Here is a 19,658-nt window from a genome sequence, read left to right on the forward strand (position 1 = left end):
AGTCAGCGCTGGGATTCCCCGGCAGCCGCTCCGGCAGTGCCGGAGCCTCCCCCGCTCCCGCTGACACCCCAATGGCGGGTTCGCCTTTCATCGGGGGAGTTAATTGGGGGTTGTGCTCGGAGCAGCCTCTGAGGCACCAACCCAGCTCCAACCCAGCTCCAACAGCGCTGGGGAGCAGCGGAGCCCCGGATAAACAGGGGGCGGTGCAGGAGGGAGCGTTCCTGCTCCTGGGAAACGCTCCTGGGCCAGGCACTGACACTGCACAGTGCAGGGAGCAAGGGCTGAGCCTGGAGCGGGGAAAAACAGGGAATGTCAGAGACAGGAGGGGAGAAAAACCCAGGGAATGTCAGAGACAGGAGGGGAGAAAAACCCAGGGAATGTCAGAGGAGGAGGGGAGAAAAACCCAGGGAATGTCAGAGACAGGAGGGGAGAAAAACCCAGGGAATGTCAGAGCCAGGAGGGGAGAAAAACCCAGGGAATGTCAGAGGCAGGAGGGGGGAAAAACCCAGGGAATGTCAGAGGAGAAGGGGGAAAAAACCCCAGGGAATGTCAGAGACAGGAGGGGAGAAAAACCCAGGGAATGTCAGAGGAGAAGGGGGGAAAAACCCATGGAATGTCAGAGACAGGAGGGAAAAACCCAGGGAATGTCAGAGGAGAAGGGGGGAAAAACCCAGGGAATGTCAGAGATAGGAGGGGAGAAAAACCCAGGGAATGTCAGAGGAGGAGGGGAGAAAGTCCATGGAATGTCAGGGCCAAGGGGGGACAAAAACCAGGAGGGAAAATCCATGGAATACCAGAGCCAGGAAGAGGGAAAAGTCCAGGGAATATCAAAGCCAGGAAGAGGGAAAAGCCCAGGGAATGTCAGAGCAGGAGGAGGAAAAAGCCAGGAAGGAAAAGCCCATGGAACACCAGAGCCAGGAGGGGAGAAAAGCCCAGGGAATGTCAGAGCAGAAGAGGGAAAAGGCCATGGAAATATCACGCCAGGAGGAGGGAAAAGCCCAGGGAATACCAGACCAAAAGGAGGGAAAGGCAGGAGGGAAAAGCCCATGGAATGTCAGAGGAGGAGGGGGGAGAAAGTCCATGGAATGTCAGGGACAGGAGGGGGGAAAAAGCAGGAGAGAAAAGCCCATGGAATATCAGAGCAGGAAGAGGGAAAAGCCGGAAATGTCAGAGCAAAAAGGAGGGAAAAGTCCATGGAATATCAGGGCCAGGAGGAGGAAAAAGCCCTGGTAATGTCAGATCCAGGAGGGGAGAAAAGCCCATGGAATGCCAGAAAAGGAGGGAAAAGCCAGGAGGAAAAAGCCATGGAATGTCAGAGCCTGGAGGGGAGAAAAGCCCAGGGAATGTCAGAGCAGAAGGAGGAAAAAGCCCAGGGAATATTAGGGCTAGGAGGAGGGAAAAGCCCGTGGAATACCAGACAAGAAGGAGGGAAGAGCCAGGATGGAAAAGCCCAGGGAATGTCAGAGCCAGGATGAGGGAAAAGCCCAGGGAATGTCAGACAAGAAGGAGGGAAAAGCTCATGGAATACATCAGAGCCAGAAGGGGAGAAAAACCCATGGAACATCAGAGCCAGGTGGGAAGAAAAGCCTGTGGAATATCAGAGCCAGGAGGAAGGAAAAGCCCATGGAATACCAGAGCAGGAGGAGGGAAAAGCCAGAAGGGAGAAGCTCATGGAACACCAGCAGCCCTTGCCAGCAATTCCTGCTCCAGGGAAGGAGGCTCAGGATGGAGAGGGCAAGGATGGAGGAGAGGAAAAGGATGGAGAGGAAAAGGATGGAGGAGAGGAAAAGGATGATGGAGAGGAAAAGGATGATGGAGAGGAAAAGGATGGAGGAGAGGAAAAGGATGATGGAGAGGAAAAGGATGATGGAGAGGAAAAGGATGGAGAGGAAAAGGATGGAGGAGAGGAAAAGGATGATGGAGAGGAAAAGGATGGAGAGGAAAAGGATGATGGAGAGGAAAAGGATGGAGGAGAGGAAAAGGATGGAGAGGAAAAGGATGGAGGAGAGGAAAAGGATGGAGGAGAGGAAAAGGATGGAGGAGAGGAAAAGGATGGAGGAGAGGAAAAGGATGGAGAGGAAAAGGATGGAGGAGAGGAAAAGGATGGAGGAGAGGAAAAGGATGGAGGAGAGGGCTCTGTGCAGAGCAGCAGCTCCTGGAATGAAGAATTCAGAATTAAGATTTAAGCCAGGATTGCTGTCCCTGTTTCTCCCAGAGGGATTTCCCACCCCAGACCCCACACACCCGGGGTTTGGGATTGAACCCCAAGCCCAGCTCAGAACTCTGCAGCTCCCCAAATAAAGCTTTTATCAAACGCCTGACGCATAATGAGAGAGAATCCTAATTAAGAGCAGCTGACAAATTGCACTGCGGCAGTAAATAAGCCTTTACCTCCATTAATAAAACAAAATGCTTGGGTAGAAATTAGGATAATTAGCATTTTGTGGGGGTTTTTGGCAAATAATTCCGTCCTACCCAGCCACCGCTGGATCCCAAGCACTAAAGTGCTGCCCAGGGGTGGGAAACAGCCAGGTTTTCATGGATAAAGATGGAAAAAAAATTCATTTTGGGGTTCTGAGTCTTTTCCAGGATGCCATGGGTGGGTTTGTGGTCAGGGATTTGCAGGGCAGAAATCACACCTGGGACAGGAGACAGGGATCAATCCCTCATGGATCTATAAATATAAATATATATATATGTGTGTGTGTGTGTGTGTGTATAAAAATATAAAATTATAAATGTGTTTATATATAATTATATACATTATTTTATACATTATATCTATATATTTATATACATTATATATTTTTATATATGTGTATATATAAAATTATATATGTGTATATATAATTTTATATATTATAAAATTTTTATTATTTATATTTTATACAGATTATATTTATTATATACATTATATATGTGTGTATATGTATAAAATTATGTATGTGTATATATAATTATATAATATATATAATTATATATATTATATATACTATATATTTTAATACGCATTATATATATTTAATATGCATTATATATATTTAATATGCATTATATATATTTTATGCAATATATATATGTAGGTCTGTATATATGTGTATATATATATAAAATCATATATTATAAATTAATGAACCCCCTGCCCAGGTAACTCTGGGTTATTCAGAGATAGAAGAGAAGGAGGCTGCACAAAACCAAACACCAGGGCTGCTGGTGGTGAATTTTCTGTGACTTTTCCATGATCACCAACCTCAATCCATAATCAGAACAGAGAACTCTGCTGAAATCCTGACAGCAATCCTATTTCATGTTTCTTTCAGCATTTTTTGATCACGTTAATTTTGCCCTTTTATGGCTGCTTGTGGGGCATTTCCTACAATATAAATATTTTGAAATTCCTACAATATTTTGTAGGAAAACACAAAATATTTTGTATTTCCTTAATTTCCCCACAGCATTAAATTTAATTTAATCCAATTTAATATTGTAGGGACGAAAGAATAGTACAAAAACTGACTTTTTTGGTCGTGTCACTTTATTCTGCATATTTTGGGCCAGCTCCTGGTGCTGCAAACTTGAAAATCCAGCAGGGAATGCCTGAAACTCAGAGCCAGGGCTGGGGAATCCTCTGGAGCACATCCCAACCCAAATAAAACCCCAAACTGTGAACAAGCAGCACATCCCAACCCCAATAAAACCCCAATAAAACCCCAATAAAACCCCAATAAAACCCCAAACTCTGAACCAAACCCACCCCAGGCAGCAGAGCTGCACGACAGCTCTGAAGGATGGGAATAATAACACTTAATTCCAGCATTCTTCTGCCTTTCAGCAGACCCAAAATAGCTGCTGAGCCATCAGGGACCTGCTGCAGTGAATTTTTAAAGTAAACTTTCCCTCAGAGAGGTTTTTGGGTTTTGGGCAGGGAAGATGTGCTGAGCCCCCAAACCCTTTTTAGGAAAGGCACCAAGGCTCACCCAGCACCCAAAAAAAAACCCATTTAAAGGAAAAATCAGCTTAAAGTGATGTTCCACGCCAGGAAATGTGGGGAAATGAATTTTTTCCAAAGCCCTGGGATGCGTTCTTGCCCTCCAAGTGCCCCCAAATCCTCTGGGGAGCTTTGCCAAGCCCACCAGCATCCCCTGCTCAGCTGCAGGATGAACAAACACGCGGGGGAAAGGCAGAGATCAAGATGGGAGAGATGAAATCTGCTTTTTGTGAGGGATGCGATGACTCCGGCTGCTGGGAGCTTAACCCTTGCTGCGCCAGAGCAAACCCCAAACACTGGGGCGCTCCAGGAAAACCCTTCTGGGCTGACAGGGAGTCAGGAAAAGCTTTTAGAGGTGGTTTTTATCCAGCCTGGAGCTGTGCCCAGATTCCCATCCTGCAGCACAACCTCGGTTCTCTGCCCAAAACATCCCCAAATTCCCATCCCCAAATTCCCATCCTGAAGGAGAAATATCTGTTCTCTGCCCAAAACACCCCCAAAACACCCCCAAATTCCCATCCCCAAATTCCCATCCCCAAATTCCCATCCCCAAATTCCCATCCTGAAGGTGCAATCTCTGTTCTCTGCCCAAAACACCCCCAAATTCCCATCCTGAAGGTGCAATCTCTGTTCTCTGCCCAAAATATTCCTAAAACATCCCCAGATTCCCATCCTGAAGGTGCAATCTCTGTTCTCTGCCCAAAACACCCCCAAAACACCCCCAAATTCCCATCCCCAAATTCCTATCCTGGAGGTACAACCTCTGTTCTCTGCCCAAAACACCCCCAGATTCCCATCCTGAAGGTGCAATCTCTGTTCTCTGCCCAAAACATCCCCAAAACACCCCCAAATTCCCATCCCCAAATTCCCACCCTGGAGGTACAACCTCGGTTCTCTGCCCAAAACACCCCAAAATATCCCCAGTTCCCATCCTGAAGGGGAAACATCTGTTCTCTGCCCAAAACATCCCCAAATTCCCATCCCCAAATTCCCATCCTGGAGGTACAACCTCTGTTCTCTGCCCAAAACATCCCCAAATTCCCATCCTGGAGGTGCAATCTCGGTTCTCTGCCCAAAATATTCTTAAAACATCCCCAGATTCCCATCCTGAAGGTGCAATCTCTGTTCTCTGCCCAAAACACCCCCAAATTCCCATCCCCAAATTCCCATCCTGAAGGTGGAACCTGTGTTCTTTTCCCAAAACATCCCAGATTCCCATCCTGAAGGTGCAATCTCTGTTCTCTGCCCAAAATATTCCTAAAACATCCCCCCAATTCCCACCCTGCAGTGCAGCCTCTGCTCTCTTCCCAAAATATCCCAAATTCCCATCCTGAAGGTGCGACCTCTGTTCTCTGCCCCTAAATTCCCATCCTAATTTCAAAAATATAATAAGGAAGGAAGGCTGGAAGGAATTTAGGAAGGAAGGAATTTAGGAATGAATTTAGGAAGGAAGGAATGAATTTAGGAAGGAATTTAGGAAGGAAGGAATGAATTTAGGAAGGAATTTAGGAAGGAAGGAATGAATTTAGGAAGGAAGGAAGGAATTTAGGGAGGAATTTAGGGATTTAGGATGGAATTTAGGACTTTAGGAAGGAAGGAATTTAGGAAGTTTCCATTTTCCATTTCAGGGAGGCTCCTGCCTTTCTCATCACACACCTGCCTTTCCAAAGCAGGACACAGTGACCCCACAACACCCAGCAATTCCCCTCACAGCTGACTGAGCTGTGACCCCTCTCCAAAATCCAGGGAAAGCAGGAGGTTGGTGCTACAGACCCCTAAAACCTCCCACTCCTTCCTCATAACCACAGGGCAGGAAAACTCCACTGAACTCAACGTGAAAACTGAAGGATCTCCTTGGAAATGTGTGGAATTCTCTCAGTGCACCATTGTGAAAACTGAAGGATCTCCTTGGAAATGTGTGGAATTCTCTTCTCTGAGAAAGATCTCCTTGGAAATGTGGAAATTCATCCCTGAGTGCCCCATTCTGGTGCAGGAATCCAGCAGCTCCCCGTTTATTTGTATTTTTAGCAGCAGTGCCAGGGCTGGCAGCTCTGCCAATGCCACCCCTGGGACACGGGGAGGTCACACCTGAGCTGTGAGAGAGGAGCTGCCAGCAGGAAGGACAAAGGCGAGAGTGTGAAAAGGGAAAAACAGAGAGATTATAAAAATATAACAGAGCTCAGAGAGTCTGAACTGCATCCAGCACTGCCAGAGCCAGGCAGGGCTCAGGGAAATCACAAATTCATTCCTCTGGGAGAGAATTCACCATGCCCAGCTACCAGCTGGTGTTCCCTGCAGCTGGAGGAAGGGCAGGAATGCCCAGAATGGGAATTACCAGTGTCAGCACTGGGATGAACCCCCAAACTGGGAATTCCCATTGACAGCACTGGGATGAGTCTCCAAACTGGGAATTCAGTGACAGCACTGGAATAATCCCCCCAGTCCAATCCCAGTGACCAGGACTGGGATGAGCTCCCAAACTGGGAATTCCTCATTGACAGCACTGGGATGAGCTCCCAAACTGGGAATTCCCATTGATAGCACTGGGATGAACCCCCAAACTGGGAATTCCTCACTGACAGCACTGGAGTAATCCCCGCAGTCCAATCCCAGTGACCAGCACTGGGATGAGCCCCCAAACTGGGAATTCCTCACTGACAGCACTGGGATGAGTCCCCAAACTGGGAATTCCCATTGATAGCACTGGGATGAACCCCCAAACTGGGAATTCCCATTGACAGCACTGGGATGAACCCCCAAACTGGGAATTCCCACTGACAGCACTGGAGTAATCCCCGCAGTCCAATCCAGTGACCAGGACTGGGATGAGCTCCCCAAACTGGGAATTCCCAGTGACCAGGACTGATATGAGCTCCTAAATTGGAAATTCCCATTGACAGCACTGGGATGAACCCCCAAACTGGGAATTCCCACTGACAGCACTGGAATAATCCCCGCAGTCCAATCCCAGTGACCAGGACTGGGATGAGTTCCCAAACTGGGAATTCACAGTGACAGCACTGGGATGAACCCCCAAACTGGGAATTCCCATTGACAGCACTGGGATGAACCCCCAAACTGGGAATTCCTATTGATAGCACTGGAATAATCCCCGCAGTCCAATCCCAGTGACCAGGACTGATATGAGCTCCTAAATTGGGAATTCCCATTGACAGCACTGGGATGAACCCCCAAACTGGGAATTGCCACAGACCAGGACTGGGATGAACCCCCAGCCCCACAATCCCACAAATGAACACTGGGATGAGCCCCCAGCCCCATAACCCCATAAAAGAACACTGGAATGAACCTCCAGCCCCACAATCCCATAAATGAACACTGGGATGATTCCTCAGCCCCACAATCCCACTGATAAACATTGGGATGACCCCCCAGCCCCACAATCCCACTGATGAACACTGGGATGAGCCCCCAGCCCCACAATCCCACTGATGAACACTGGGATGAGCCCCCAGCCCCACTCACCAGCTCTGGCAGCAGCCCCCAGCCCCACAATCCCACTGATGAACACTGGGATGAGCCCCCAGCCCCACTCACCAGCTCTGGCAGCAGCAGGTCGGCCCCATAGACGAACGCTGCCCCCAGGGCAAAGCCAGCGGCCACGGGGAAGAAGGAGAAGGCCCCAAAGGTGCCGGATTCCTGGGCCAGCTCGATGGCAGGGGCCAGCAGGGACCAGTAGGAGGCTGCCAGCATCACCTGGGCACAGGAGGGGAGCAGTGAGAGCCATGGCGTGGGAGGGACGGGAATCCCAGAGCAGGAATGGATGCAGGGATCAGCAGAGCCCAGAGGGGGCTGGGGAAAGGGACCCCAGCTGTGCCCTGCACCCCAGAACCCCAGGAAATCCCCTGGGCACGGGGCTCAGAGTCCTAGAAGGGTTTGGGCTGGAAAAAACCTCAAAGCTCATCCAGTGCCACCATGGCAGGGACACTGACCTGTCCCACGTGCTCCCAGCCCTGTCCAGCCTGGCCTGGGCACTGCCAGGGGCAAGAGCAGCTGCTGTGGGCACCTGGGACAGTGTCCCAACACCATCAGTGGGGATTCCTGCCCAATATCCACCCCAAACCTCCTGCCAGTGTCCCAAGAGCTTCCCAGAGAATTCCTCCACAACTCCCAACCCAAACCTCCTGCCAGTGTCCCAAGACTTTCCCAATTTCCAACCTAAACCTCCTGCCAATATCCTAAGAGCTTTCCACAGAATTCCTTCCCAATTTCCACCCCAAACCTCCTGCCAGTGTCCCAACACCTTCCCAGAGAATTCCACCCAAACTCCCAACTCAAATCTCCTGCCAATGTCCCAACAGCATCCCAGAGAATTCTTTCCCAATTTCCAATCCAAAGCTCCTGCCAGTGTCCCAACACCATCCCACAGAATTCCTCCCCAATTTCTACCCTAAATCTCCTGTCAGTGTCCCATGACCCTCCCACAGAATTCTTTCCCAGTTTCCAACCCAAACCTCCTGCCAATGTCCCAACACCTTCCAAACTCCCACCCCAAAGCTCCTGCCAGTGTCCCATGAGCTTCCCACAGAATTCCTTCCCAATTTCCAATCCAAACCTCCTGCCAGTGTCCCAACACCATCCCACAGAATTCCTCCCCAATTTCTACCCTAAATCTCCTGCCAGTGCCCCAAGGAGCTTTCCAGAATTTTCCTCCCCAAACCTCCCGCCAGTGTCCCAACACCTTCCCAGTTTCCACCCAAACCTCCCGCCAGTTTCCCAACACCATCCCAGGGAATTCCTTCCCCAATTCCCACCCAAACCTCCTGCCAGTGTCCCAACACCATCCCACAGAATTCCTCCCCAATTTCCCTCCTAAATCTCCTCTCAGTGTCCCATGACCTTCCCACAGAATTCTTTCCCAGTTTCCAACCCAAACCTCCTGCCAATGTCCCAACACCTTCCAAACTCCCACCCCAAACCTCCTGCCAGTGTCCCAACCTTCCCAATCTCCACCTCAAATCTCGTGTCAATATCCCAAGAGCTTCCCACACAATTCCTTCCCAACTCCAAAACCTCCCGCCAGTTTCCCAACACCATCCCAGGGAATTCCTTCCCCAGTTCCCACCCAAACCTCCTGCCAGTTTCCCAACACCATCCCAGGGAATTCCTTCCCCAATTCCCACCCAAAATCTCCTGCCAGTGCCCCAAGGAGCTTCCCAGAATTGTCCTCCCCAAACCTCCCGCCAGTGTCCCAACACCTTCCCAGTTTCCACCCAAACCTCCTGCCAGTTTCCCAACACCATCCCAGGGAATTCCTCCCCAGTTTCCATCCTAAATCTCCTGTCAGTGTCCCATGAGCTTCCCACAGAATTCTTTCCCAGTTTCCAACCCAAACCTCCTGCCAATGTCCCAACACCTTCCAAACTCCCACCCCAAAACCTCCTGCCAGTGTCCCAAGAGCTTCCCACAAAATTCCTTCCCAACTCCCAAACCTCCTGCCAGTTTCCCAACACCATCCCAGGGAATTCCCACCCAAAGCTCCCCTCCTGGAGCTGCAGCCCAGCCCAGGGCTCAGGGCAGCTCCCGAGCAGGAGGCAGAGCTGCCTGTGTGAATCCCAGCACTGAGAGTGAGCGAGAGCAGCGGGGCTGTCACGCCAGCCTGCAGCAGGGCTGTCACAGCCCATCCCTCAAATGCCACCTCCTGTGACAAACAAGCACGCAGCCCAGCGGGAGAGGCTGGCAGGGCGATGTGTCAGCTCATGTGAGCGTCTCATTCCTGCACAGCAAACAGAGCTCAGCCCCCAGATCTGCCAGGATCCCACGGCTCAGGGCAGCGCTGACACAGCTCTGAGCCGGCTGCAGCAAAGGGAATTGTTCCATTTATTCCGTTTATTGCGTTGATTCCGGCAGCCCCGGGGGCTGGCAGGGTTCACAGAGCACCCCAAGGTGCCAGGGAGCCCCTCAGCAGCTTCTCCTCAGCCCAGGGGGGGATTTGGGGATTTGGGATCACCCAGGGCAGGGGCAGAGCTGGGCTCAGCTGATTTAGGATCCCCTGGAGCTGAGGGACCCCAAAGCATCACTGGGGGACCCCAAAGCTTTAGGGAGCCCAAATCAACACTGGGGGACCCCAAAGCATCACTGGGGGAGCCCCAAAGCTTTAGGGAGCCCAAAGCATCACTGGGGAACCCCAAAGCATCACTGGGGGAGCCCCAAAGCTTCAGGAATCCCAAATCATCACTGGGGGACCCTCAAAACCTCAGGGACCCCAAATCATCAATGGGGGAGCCCAAAGCTTTAGGGAGCCCAAATTATCACTGGGGGACCCCAAATCATCACTGGAGAGTCCCAAAGCTCAGGGACCCCAAATCATCACTAGGGAATCCCAGAGCATCACTGGGAGACCCCAAAGCTTTAGGGACCCCAAAGCATCACTGGGGGACCCTCAACACCTCAGGGACCCCAAATCATCACTGGGGGACCCTCAAAACCTCAGGGACCCCAAATCATCAATGGGGGAGCCCTAAAGCTTCAGGGACCCCAAAGCCTCACTGTGGGACCCCAAATCATCACTGGGGGAGCCCCTAAGCTCAGGGACCCCAAATCATCACTGGGGGACCCCAAAGCATCACTGGGAGACCCCAAAGCTTTAGGGAGCCCAAATCATCACTGGGGGAGCCCCAAAGCCTCAGGGACCCCAAATCATCACTGGGGGACCCTCAACACCTCAGGGACCCCAAATCATCAATGGGGGAGCCCTAAAGCTTCAGGGACCCCAAAGCCTCACTGTGGGACCCCAAATCATCACTGGGGGACCCCAAAGCCTCATAGACCCTAAAGCATCACTGGGGGAGCCCCCCAAATCCTCAGGGACTCCAAATCCTCACTGGGGGACCCCAAAACATCACTGAGGGACCTCAAATCATCACTGGGGGAGCCCCAAAGCTTCAAGGACCCGAAATCATCACTGGGGGAGCCCCAAATCCTGCCCTGGGCTCCAGCAGTGGCACAGGGGACAAACACCAAGCAGAGACCCCAGATCTGTGCCCTCCTCTGGTGGGGATCCCTCCAAACCCAGCAGGGTTTAACCCCAAACCTCTCCCAGGGCTGGCACCTCCTTCCACAGGGATCCAGTGCAGGGATCCCCCAAAATTCTGCCCCCCAAACCCAGGGGTCCTGCAGTGTCCCCGCAGCTGGGGAGCCTCGTTTGGAACGAAAATTCAGAATAAAATTCAGAATAAATAAAAAAAGGAAAGGAAGGGAAAAAGGGGGGGAAAGGAAGGAAGGAAAAAAACGGGGAAGGGAAAGGAAGGAAGGAGAAAAAGGGGGTGAAAAAGGGAGGAAAAAAAGGGGGAAAATGTGGATAAATTGAAGTGGGATGTACATCCCAGTATATCCCAGTTCAATTTATCCACAGAGCCAGGGCTGGGCTGGGCTGCAATTAAATCCCTGATTAAAGCAGGAGGGCCTGGCCTGTGGGATCCCTGCGATGGGATGGGGACACCAAGGGACACTGGGGAGCTGGAAATGCTGGAAAATGAGTGGGAAGGGCAGGTGGAGGATGAAGACATTGGCAGGGCACTTTCCTCGCCAAACTTTTCCACTTGGCTTCATGAAAGCTCCGTTAAGCAGAGCTGAGAGAGCTCCTGGTGCTGTTTTAGGGAATGTTTGATCCCAGGGTGCCTGGGCAGGGCTGAGGATGATTTCCTGCTCCATTTGGGACAGGGAAAAACCAAAGAGCAGCCCAGGCAGAGGGAAAGCTGCAGGTGTTTGTTCCTGGTGGCTGAGCCCAGCCCTGCAGCACCACGGAGAAAAAAAAAAATTAACAAAAAAATAAATAAAAAATATCTCATTTAAGGATATGAAGATTTAAGAGAAAAAGCAGAATTTGCCATCAGATGCCCCAGCAAGCAAAGCTTTGTCTCTATGGAAACACAAAAGCTCAGAGCTCCTGCCTGCAGAACTGGGATCAGCTGGGACTGCAGAGAGAGGGAACTGGGGCAGGGAAAGGCGCTCCCAGTACAGCCCAGTACAGCCCAGTTCCATTTATCCACGTGCCCAGGCTCACCCCAGCACACCCAGAGCAGCTGCAGGGAAAAAAGGGGGGAAAGGAAGGGAAAAAGGGGGAAGGGAAAAAGGGGGAAAAAAAAGGGGAGAAGGGAAGGAGGGAAAAGGGGGGAAAGGGAAAAAGGGGAAGGAAGGGGAAAAGGGGAAAGAAAGGGAAAAAGGGGAAAAAAGAGGGGAAAGAAGGGGGAAAGGAAGGAAAAGGAAGGAAAGGAAAGGGAAAAAGGGGAAAGGGAAGGGGGAAAGGAAAGGGGAAAGGAAGGGGGGAAAAGGGAAAGGGGAAAAAGGGGGGAAAAGGAAGGGGGGAAAAGGAAGGGGGGAAAAGGAAAAAAGGAGGGAAAGAAAAGGGAAAAAAGGGGAGGGAAGGAAAGGGAAAAAAATAGGAAAAAAGCGGGGAAATGGAAGGAAAAAAGGGGAAAAAAGTGGGGAAGAAAGGAAGGGAAAAAAAGGGGGGAAAGGGAAAGGAGAGAAGGAAAAAAAAGGGGAGAAAGAAGGAAAAAGGGAGGACAAGGAAAGGCTCCTTGTGTTGTTGAACCCTTTTGAGGCAGGGAAAAGGTGCAGACCCAGCTGCTGGCCAAGCAACGGCAACGCTGCCCAGCTGGGAAAACTCCAACTCAGGGGGATCCTGGTGTCCCCCAGTGTCCCCAAATGTCCCCTGGCCCCTCCAGGCACAGTCCCCCTCCTGCTCTGGGCGCTGCCAGCTGGCAGAGCTGAGGGCACAGCCAATGTTTGCAGGAGCTCAGCCACGCCTGGGCGGGCAGGGCTGGCTCTGAGCTGTGCCAGGGGCACCTGGTGGCCTCAGCCAGGCCAGCAGCTCCTGATCCTGCTGGGATCCCTGCGGAAATGCCAGCCCAGGGATCCCCCACTGCCTCCAAGGGGGGACAACACCCACCCTGCAGGGAGCACACACAGCCCCTGGCACCCACCTGGCACCCAGGTGACACAGGGCACAGCCAGGTGGCACAGCCAGGTGGCACAGCCCAGCACACCGGGAGCACTGGGATGGGCTGGGGGCTCTGTGCCTGCCTGGATTTGTGCTTGAAACCCTCAGGAGCAGAGGGAAGGCAGAGCTGCAGCTCTCCATGGAGGCTGGGTGTGAAATGTGGGGCTCTCTCCTGGAGGATAAACCTGGAATTGTGGGGTTTGGGAGCTGGGCAGGGGTTGGGGAATGCGGGGCTGGCACTGCCCAGGTGCTGGGGCCCCACCCAGGCTCATTAAATCCCTCATTAATTATTGAGTCCAACTGCTGGGGCACCACCCCCAGAGCACATCCAGGCGCCCTCCAGCACCTGCAGGGTGGGGCTGAGCAGCTGGACTCGATAATTAATGAGGGATTTAATGAGCCTGGGTGGGGCCCCAGCACCCGGGCAGTGCCAGCCCCGCATTCCCCAACCCCTGCCCAGCTCCCAAACCCCACAATTCCAGGTTTATCCTCCAGGAGAGAGCCCCACATTTCACACCCAGCCTCCATGGAGAGCTGCAGCTCTGCCTTCCCTCTGCTCCTGAGGGTTTCAAGCACAAATCCAGGCAGGCACAGAGCCCCCAGCCCATCCCAGTGCCCCCAGGAAAGGGGGAATTGAACTGCAGAGAGCCAAGGGGGCCTCGTGCCCATCCTGGTGCCACCTCCACCCTCAGCCCTTCCCTGCCCTCAGGGAACCACCCGAGGGATTTTAGCTCGAGTGGAGAACCCACCCAAGCGTGGAGGGGCTGCAGAGAGCATGGGGAGGAGGAGGAGGAGGAGGAGGAGGAGGAGGCTGCACTCACCCCTGCAGCAAAGCCCAGGCTCCCATCCAGGATCCGCCTCTGGAAATAAAAGCAAACAACGAAACCACAATGAAACCACCCTGAGCTGGGGTGAGGGCACTGCCCACAGGGCTGGGAGAGGGTGCCCAGGCTGGGGAGGGCTCGGAGGGGGAGTTTGGGCAGGAATTGTGCCCTGGCATGGGAGCATGGGGTGCCCAGAGCAGCTGTGGGTGCCCTGGCATGGGAGGATGGGGTGCCCAGAGCAGCTGTGGGTGCCCTGGCATGGGAGGATGGGGTGCCCAGAGCAGCTGTGGGTGCCCCTGGAGCCCTGGCAGTGCCCAATCCAGGCTGGCACTGGGGTTTGGGCACACCTGGGGGTGTCCCTGCCCCTCCCAGGGCAGGTTTCACCCCCTCCCCAAGGAAGCAAAGCCAAGTGCTGCTCCAAGGGAGCTCCCTGAGCAGGCAGCTCCTGAATAAAGCATCACAAGACTGAGGCATAAATAATGAATCCATCTTGGGCAATCTGGAGCACCCTGGCCAGGAGGGCTCTAATTTTGGATCCAGGATGACTTGGAGCTCCTCACTCTGCTCCTTCTGAGCAGGGGCTGACCCAAATCCTGCCCTGGAAACCAGAGCCAGGTTAGAGGCAGGGGAGCTGCAGCTGCCCACAGAGCCCCAGGGGCACATTCACATTCCAGGCTCAGAAATTTGATTTTTGATTTCCTTCCCCTCCTGGTGATGGGAGAGGAGCTGGGGTTTCTGCTCTTCTTGCCCCTCAGAGCTGGGAGCAGGCAGGGAAAGCCAGGGAGGAGCAGATCCTGAGGGGTGTCAGGGCTCACCTGGCCCTGCATTGGGATCTGTGGGATCTGTGGGATCCTGGGGCTGAGGGGATGATTCCAGGGGTTCAGGGACTGATTCCAGGGGTTCAGAGGCTGATCCCAGGGTCAGGACCTTGTGGGATCTATGGGATCCCAGGGGCTGATTCCAGGGACTCGGGATGATCCCAAGAGCTCACCTGCCCTTGGATTGGGATCTGTGGGATCCCAGGGCTCAGGGGTTGATCCCAGGGGTTCAGAGGCGGCCCTAGGGTTGGAATCCTGTGGGATCTGTGAGATCCCAGGGCTCCCCTGCCCTTGGATTGGGATCCTGTGGAATTCCAGGGGCTCAGGGGCTGATCCCAGGGTCGGGGTCCTATGAGATCTATGGGATCCCAGGGCTCAGGGGCTGATCCCAAGGTCAGGATCCTGGTGGGATGTGTGGGATTCCAGGGCTCAGGAGTTGCCCCATGGTTGGGATCCCATGGGATCTGTGGGATGCAAGGCCCAGGGGCTGATTCCAGGGGTTCAGGGGCTGCCCCAGGGTCAGGATCCTGTGGGATCTGTGGGATTCCAGGGCTCAGGGACTAATCCCAAGGTCAGGATCCCATGGGATGTGTGGGACCCCTGCCCTTGGGTTGGAATCCTGTGGGAGCCCAGGCTCACCTGGCCTCTGGAGAACACGAACACCAGCGCTGACCCTGCTGCTGTCAGGGCCCAGGTGAGCAGAGTGCCCAGCAGTGCCTGCAGCCCTGGGCCCAGCCCCGGGATCATCCTGGCCTGGGAGAGAGAGGAGAAACAGCCTTGGGAGAGGAGCCAGAGACCCCAGAGACCCCCAAAGCCCTGTGCAGCACCTTGGGAGAGCAGCCAGAGACCCCCAAATCCCACACAAACCCACCCAGACCCCTGTGCCCCACAGGGCCCACAGCCAGAGACCCCCAAATCCCTCACAAACCCACCCAGACCCCCCCCTGCCCCACAGGGCCCACAGCCAGAGACCCCCAAATCCCACACAAACCCACCCAGACCCCTGTGCCCCACAGGGCCCACAGCCAGCCCAACTATCCCCCCTAAACTCCCTGTCCCCCTTAGGCCAGGCTTTGCAATCTAAGCTGAGCCCATCAGAACCCATCAGATCCCACCTGGAGCAGAACCCCAGCAGGATTTGGGGTCACACCTTACCCAGACCCCTTTTTGTGCCCCCAGCCTGCTTTTCCTGGTGGGGAAGGTGAAAAACCTCACAGCACCTGCTCCCCGCAGCTTGGGAAAGGGGAAAAGGGCAACAAATCCCAAGGGAAATGGGCAAAAAAACCCAGAAAATCGGCAATGAACCCCGGGAAATGGGCAGTGAGATCCAGCCAGGCTGGAAATCCAGATGAATGAATTTATAACATACACCTGCATGGATATGTTTATGTGTAAATAAATGGAATATACAGGGATTGATAGGCTTATATGTGAATATATATGAAATACACAGGGATTAATAGGTTTATATGGAAATATACATGAAATAGACATGCATTAATAGAAGTATATGAAATATACAGGAAATATACAGGGATTGATAGGTTTCTATGTGAATATATATGAAATACACAGAGATTTACAGGTTTATAAGGGAATATACACGAAATAGGTATTGATAGATTTACATATGAATATATATGAAATATACAGGGATTAATAGGTTTATATGTGAATATATCTGAAATATACAGGCATGGATATATTTATATGTGAATATACACGAAATAGACAAGGACTGGTAAATTTATATGTAAATATTTATGAAATATACAGGGATTTGTAGGTTTATATGTAACTATACATGAAATATACACACACCAGTGGCAGCTCCAAAGGCTCTCCCAGCCCCCAGCCCCCTCCCAAGGCTTTTCCCAGCCCCTGCCCAGTTCAGACCCTGCAGATTTCCCACCTCAGCCCCCCCAGGACGATCCCCCCTTCCTACAGGGGTCCTGCAGCCCAGCCAGGAGCACCCAAACACCCCCAAACCCCCCTCCTCAACCCAACACCGGCACTCCGGGGCCCTCCAGCCGTGGGGCCGGTCCTGGCAGCACCGAACCCCCAAACCCCGAGCTCCAGCCGGTGCCAGGACCCCCAAACCGGAGCCCCGGGTGCTCTCGGGACCCCCAAAGCCCAAATCCGGAGCCCCCGGATCCCCGAGCCCCCAAACCCGATCCCCCCAGGCCAGCCCCAGGACCCCGCACCCCTCAATCCCGCACACCGCTGAGCCGCTGGCTCACCCCGGGACCCCCGAACCCCCCAGCCCGGCAGCCCCGGAGCCACCGCAAGCCCCGAACCCCCCGAACGCGGCGCCTCCGGTGCACCAGCCGCTACCGGGAACCCCGCAACTCCTACACGCAGGGCTGCGGGGCGGTGGCAGGGCCGGGGCGGTGGCAGAACCGCCCGTCCCCACCCGGATCCGAACCCCGGTCCCTCCCGGTTCCCCCCCGGTACCTCCGCCCGGGCCGGACCGGTCCCGCCGCCGCTTCCGGGTGCGCACACGTGTCCGCGGGCTGGCCCCGCCCCCCGGGGCGCTCAGCCAATGGCAGCGCGGCGGGGGCGGGGCCCGCCCTCGGCTCTGCGGTTGGCGCGGGCGCGGCGGCCTCAAAGCGAGGCGGGCGGGCGGCGCGGGCGGGCGCGACAAGGCGGCGCTGTCACTGTCGTGTCATTGTCACCGCTTCCCCCGCTGCAGAGACCCCCGGACACAGCTCCGCCTTGGTATTGGAGTGCCCTGAGAGCCTCCTACCCCTTCCTGCCACCCCCGCAATCAGCCTGGCTAATTAGCAACGTTAATGAGCTCGCACAGGGGGCGAGCAGAGCTGGCTACGTGGCTGTCACTGTCACTCGTGGATGTCACAGAATCCCGGATTTATTGACATTTCTGGGGTCACCGAGTGCCATCCTGTCCCCTGGGCAGAGCCACAGTCACCTGTCACTCGTGGGTGCCACAGAATCCCGGATTTATTGACATTTCTGGGGTCACCGGGTGCCACCCTGTCCCCAAGGTGCCACCCCCGGGGATGGGCACTGAGCCCTCCCTGGGCAGCTCCTCCCGATGCTTCCCAGCCCTGTCCATGCAGGAATTCCTCCTGATGCCCCCCAAATCACAATCCCAGGGGACAGGGGTGGCATTGTCACTGATTGTCCCCAGTCACAGCACCCGGTGTCCCCTCCTGTGCCATGCCACACGGAGCAGGGGTGGCAGAAGGACAGAAGGACACATCCTGTGCCACAGCCCCTGCCCAGCCCCAGCTGGGAAAGGTCAGGGCCGTTTGAAAGCTCCTTGATTTAGGATTTAATTAGGATTTAATCAATCCGGCCTCATAATTGCTGCATCCCCCATTAGCTGCAGGGCCAGGTGCCAGCTGGGAGGGACACGGGGACACTTTGGGGATCTGGGGTGATGCTGTGACAGCGTGCTGGCAGGGCTGGGGACAGCTGGGACCTGGCTGGGGATACGGGGACACAGCAGGGCTGGCCCTGGGGACAAGGGGACAAGGCAAGGCTGGCCCTGGGGACACAGGGACATGGCAGGGCTGGCCCTGGGGACACGGTGACATGCCACACCAGGCTGGGGGTGGCTGGCAGTGATGGCCCTGCCTGGGGACGTGTGGGTGGCAATGGGGACAGCTGTGGTGGCTCTGTGCAGGAGCATCAGCAAAATCAACTGCCACCCCCGGATCCCAGAAGTGTCACTTCTGTGTGTGGGGACAATTCAGTGTCACAGCCCTGCCTGTGTCAGTGTCACAGCCCTGTCCCTTCAATGTCACAGCTCTGCCTGTCCCCTCAGTGTCACATTCCTGCCTGTCCCAATGTCACAGCCCTGTCTGTCCCAGTGTCACAGTCACAGCCCTGCCTGTCCCCTCAGTGTCACATTCCTGCCTGTCCCAATGTCACAGCCCTGTCTGTCCCAGTGTCACAGTCACAGCCCTGCCTGTCACATCAGTGTCACAGCTCTGCCTGTCCCAGCCCTGTCCCAATGTCCCCTGGGAAGGGCCAGGGTGTCTCTGCAGTGTCCCTCCCGTGTCCCCGCAGTGTCCCTGCAAGTGCCAGCCTGTCCCTGCCGTGTCCCCTCCCCAGCCTGTCCCTGCCATGTCCCTGCCGTGTCCCCGCAGTGTCCCTGGGAACGGCAATGTGTCCCTGCAGTGTTCCTGTCCCTGCCGTGTCCCCTCCGCACAGCCTGGGCTCAGGGCCGGGCTCTTGCCCAACCCGAATCCATCAGTGTCAGCCCGGAGCCAGCCGGGATGGCCAGACAGGCGCTGGGGACACGGGGCTGTCCCCAAGGACGGCACAGGCGGGGTCACGGTCCCGTGCCAGGGCACGCAGGGACGCTGCCATCATCCTCATCCTCCTGCCGGGTCCCCATGCCGGGCCGGGGGCTGTCGGGCTGTCCCCAGCGGTGGCATTGCCAGCTGGAACAATGCCCGGCTGCCAATGCCAGCCTGCCCAGCCCCGGGTCGGTGCCAGGCCCGTCACAGAGCCGGGATCGGCGGCCAAAGGCGGCCAAAGGCTCCTCGGTGTCAGCGCTCCGAGCCCTGCCCGGCCTCTCCGAGACCGATGAACCAATTAGGGAGGCAATTAACGGCTAGGGAGGCAATTAATGGCGGGAGAGGAGGGCAGGGAGGAAGGAACCGGCTGTGGGGAGGGCTGGAAGCGGCAGGAGCTGGGATGGGGTGGGGAGACCCCCGGGATGGGGTACAGAGGGGGTGGGGAGGGGAGACCCCGGGGTACAGAGGGGGATGTGGATGCTGCTCTGGATCCTGGGGTGGACACTGCCCTGGATGCAGGTGTGGATGCTGCCCTGATCCCAGGTGGGATTTGGGGCTGTGATGCTGCCCTGGATCTGGGTGTGGATTCTGCCTGGATCCAAGAGGTTCTGGATGCTGCACTGGATCCTGTGGGATCTGGATGCTGCCCTGGATTCCAGTGGTGGATGCTGCCCTGGATCCCGGGGTCTGAATACTGCCCTGGATCCTGTGGGATGTGCATACCCCCCTGGATCCTGCAGGGTGTGGATTCTGCCCTGAATCCGTGGGATTTGGATGCTGCTCTGGATCCCAAGA

At 54.8% G+C, this 19,658-nt stretch overlaps 1 protein-coding gene across 2 annotated transcripts in view; it reads right to left on the reverse strand.

Moving 5' to 3' along the window:
• The window catches only part of SLC39A11 (solute carrier family 39 member 11), a 77,999-nt gene extending 58,958 nt beyond the window's left edge, over positions 1-19,041 (reverse strand). Inside the window, exons 1-4 of one of the 2 annotated variants that reach the window (XM_064728658.1) lie at positions 17,050-19,041; positions 15,235-15,348; positions 13,775-13,813; positions 7,547-7,705 (exon numbers count right to left, since the gene is read on the reverse strand). In XM_064728658.1, coding sequence (XP_064584728.1) covers positions 7,547-7,705; positions 13,775-13,813; positions 15,235-15,342 — 306 coding nt within the window. In that variant the 5' untranslated portion in view covers positions 15,343-15,348; positions 17,050-19,041. The remainder of the gene's footprint in view (positions 1-7,546; positions 7,706-13,774; positions 13,814-15,234; positions 15,349-17,049) is intronic. The other variant, XM_064728656.1, reaches the window with a different exon arrangement.
• Between the last annotated feature and the right edge of the window lie 617 nt (positions 19,042-19,658).

This window comes from Zonotrichia leucophrys, chromosome 18 (assembly GCF_028769735.1).
Source record: "Zonotrichia leucophrys gambelii isolate GWCS_2022_RI chromosome 18, RI_Zleu_2.0, whole genome shotgun sequence".
In the NCBI taxonomy this organism is placed as follows: domain Eukaryota; kingdom Metazoa; phylum Chordata; class Aves; order Passeriformes; family Passerellidae; genus Zonotrichia; species Zonotrichia leucophrys.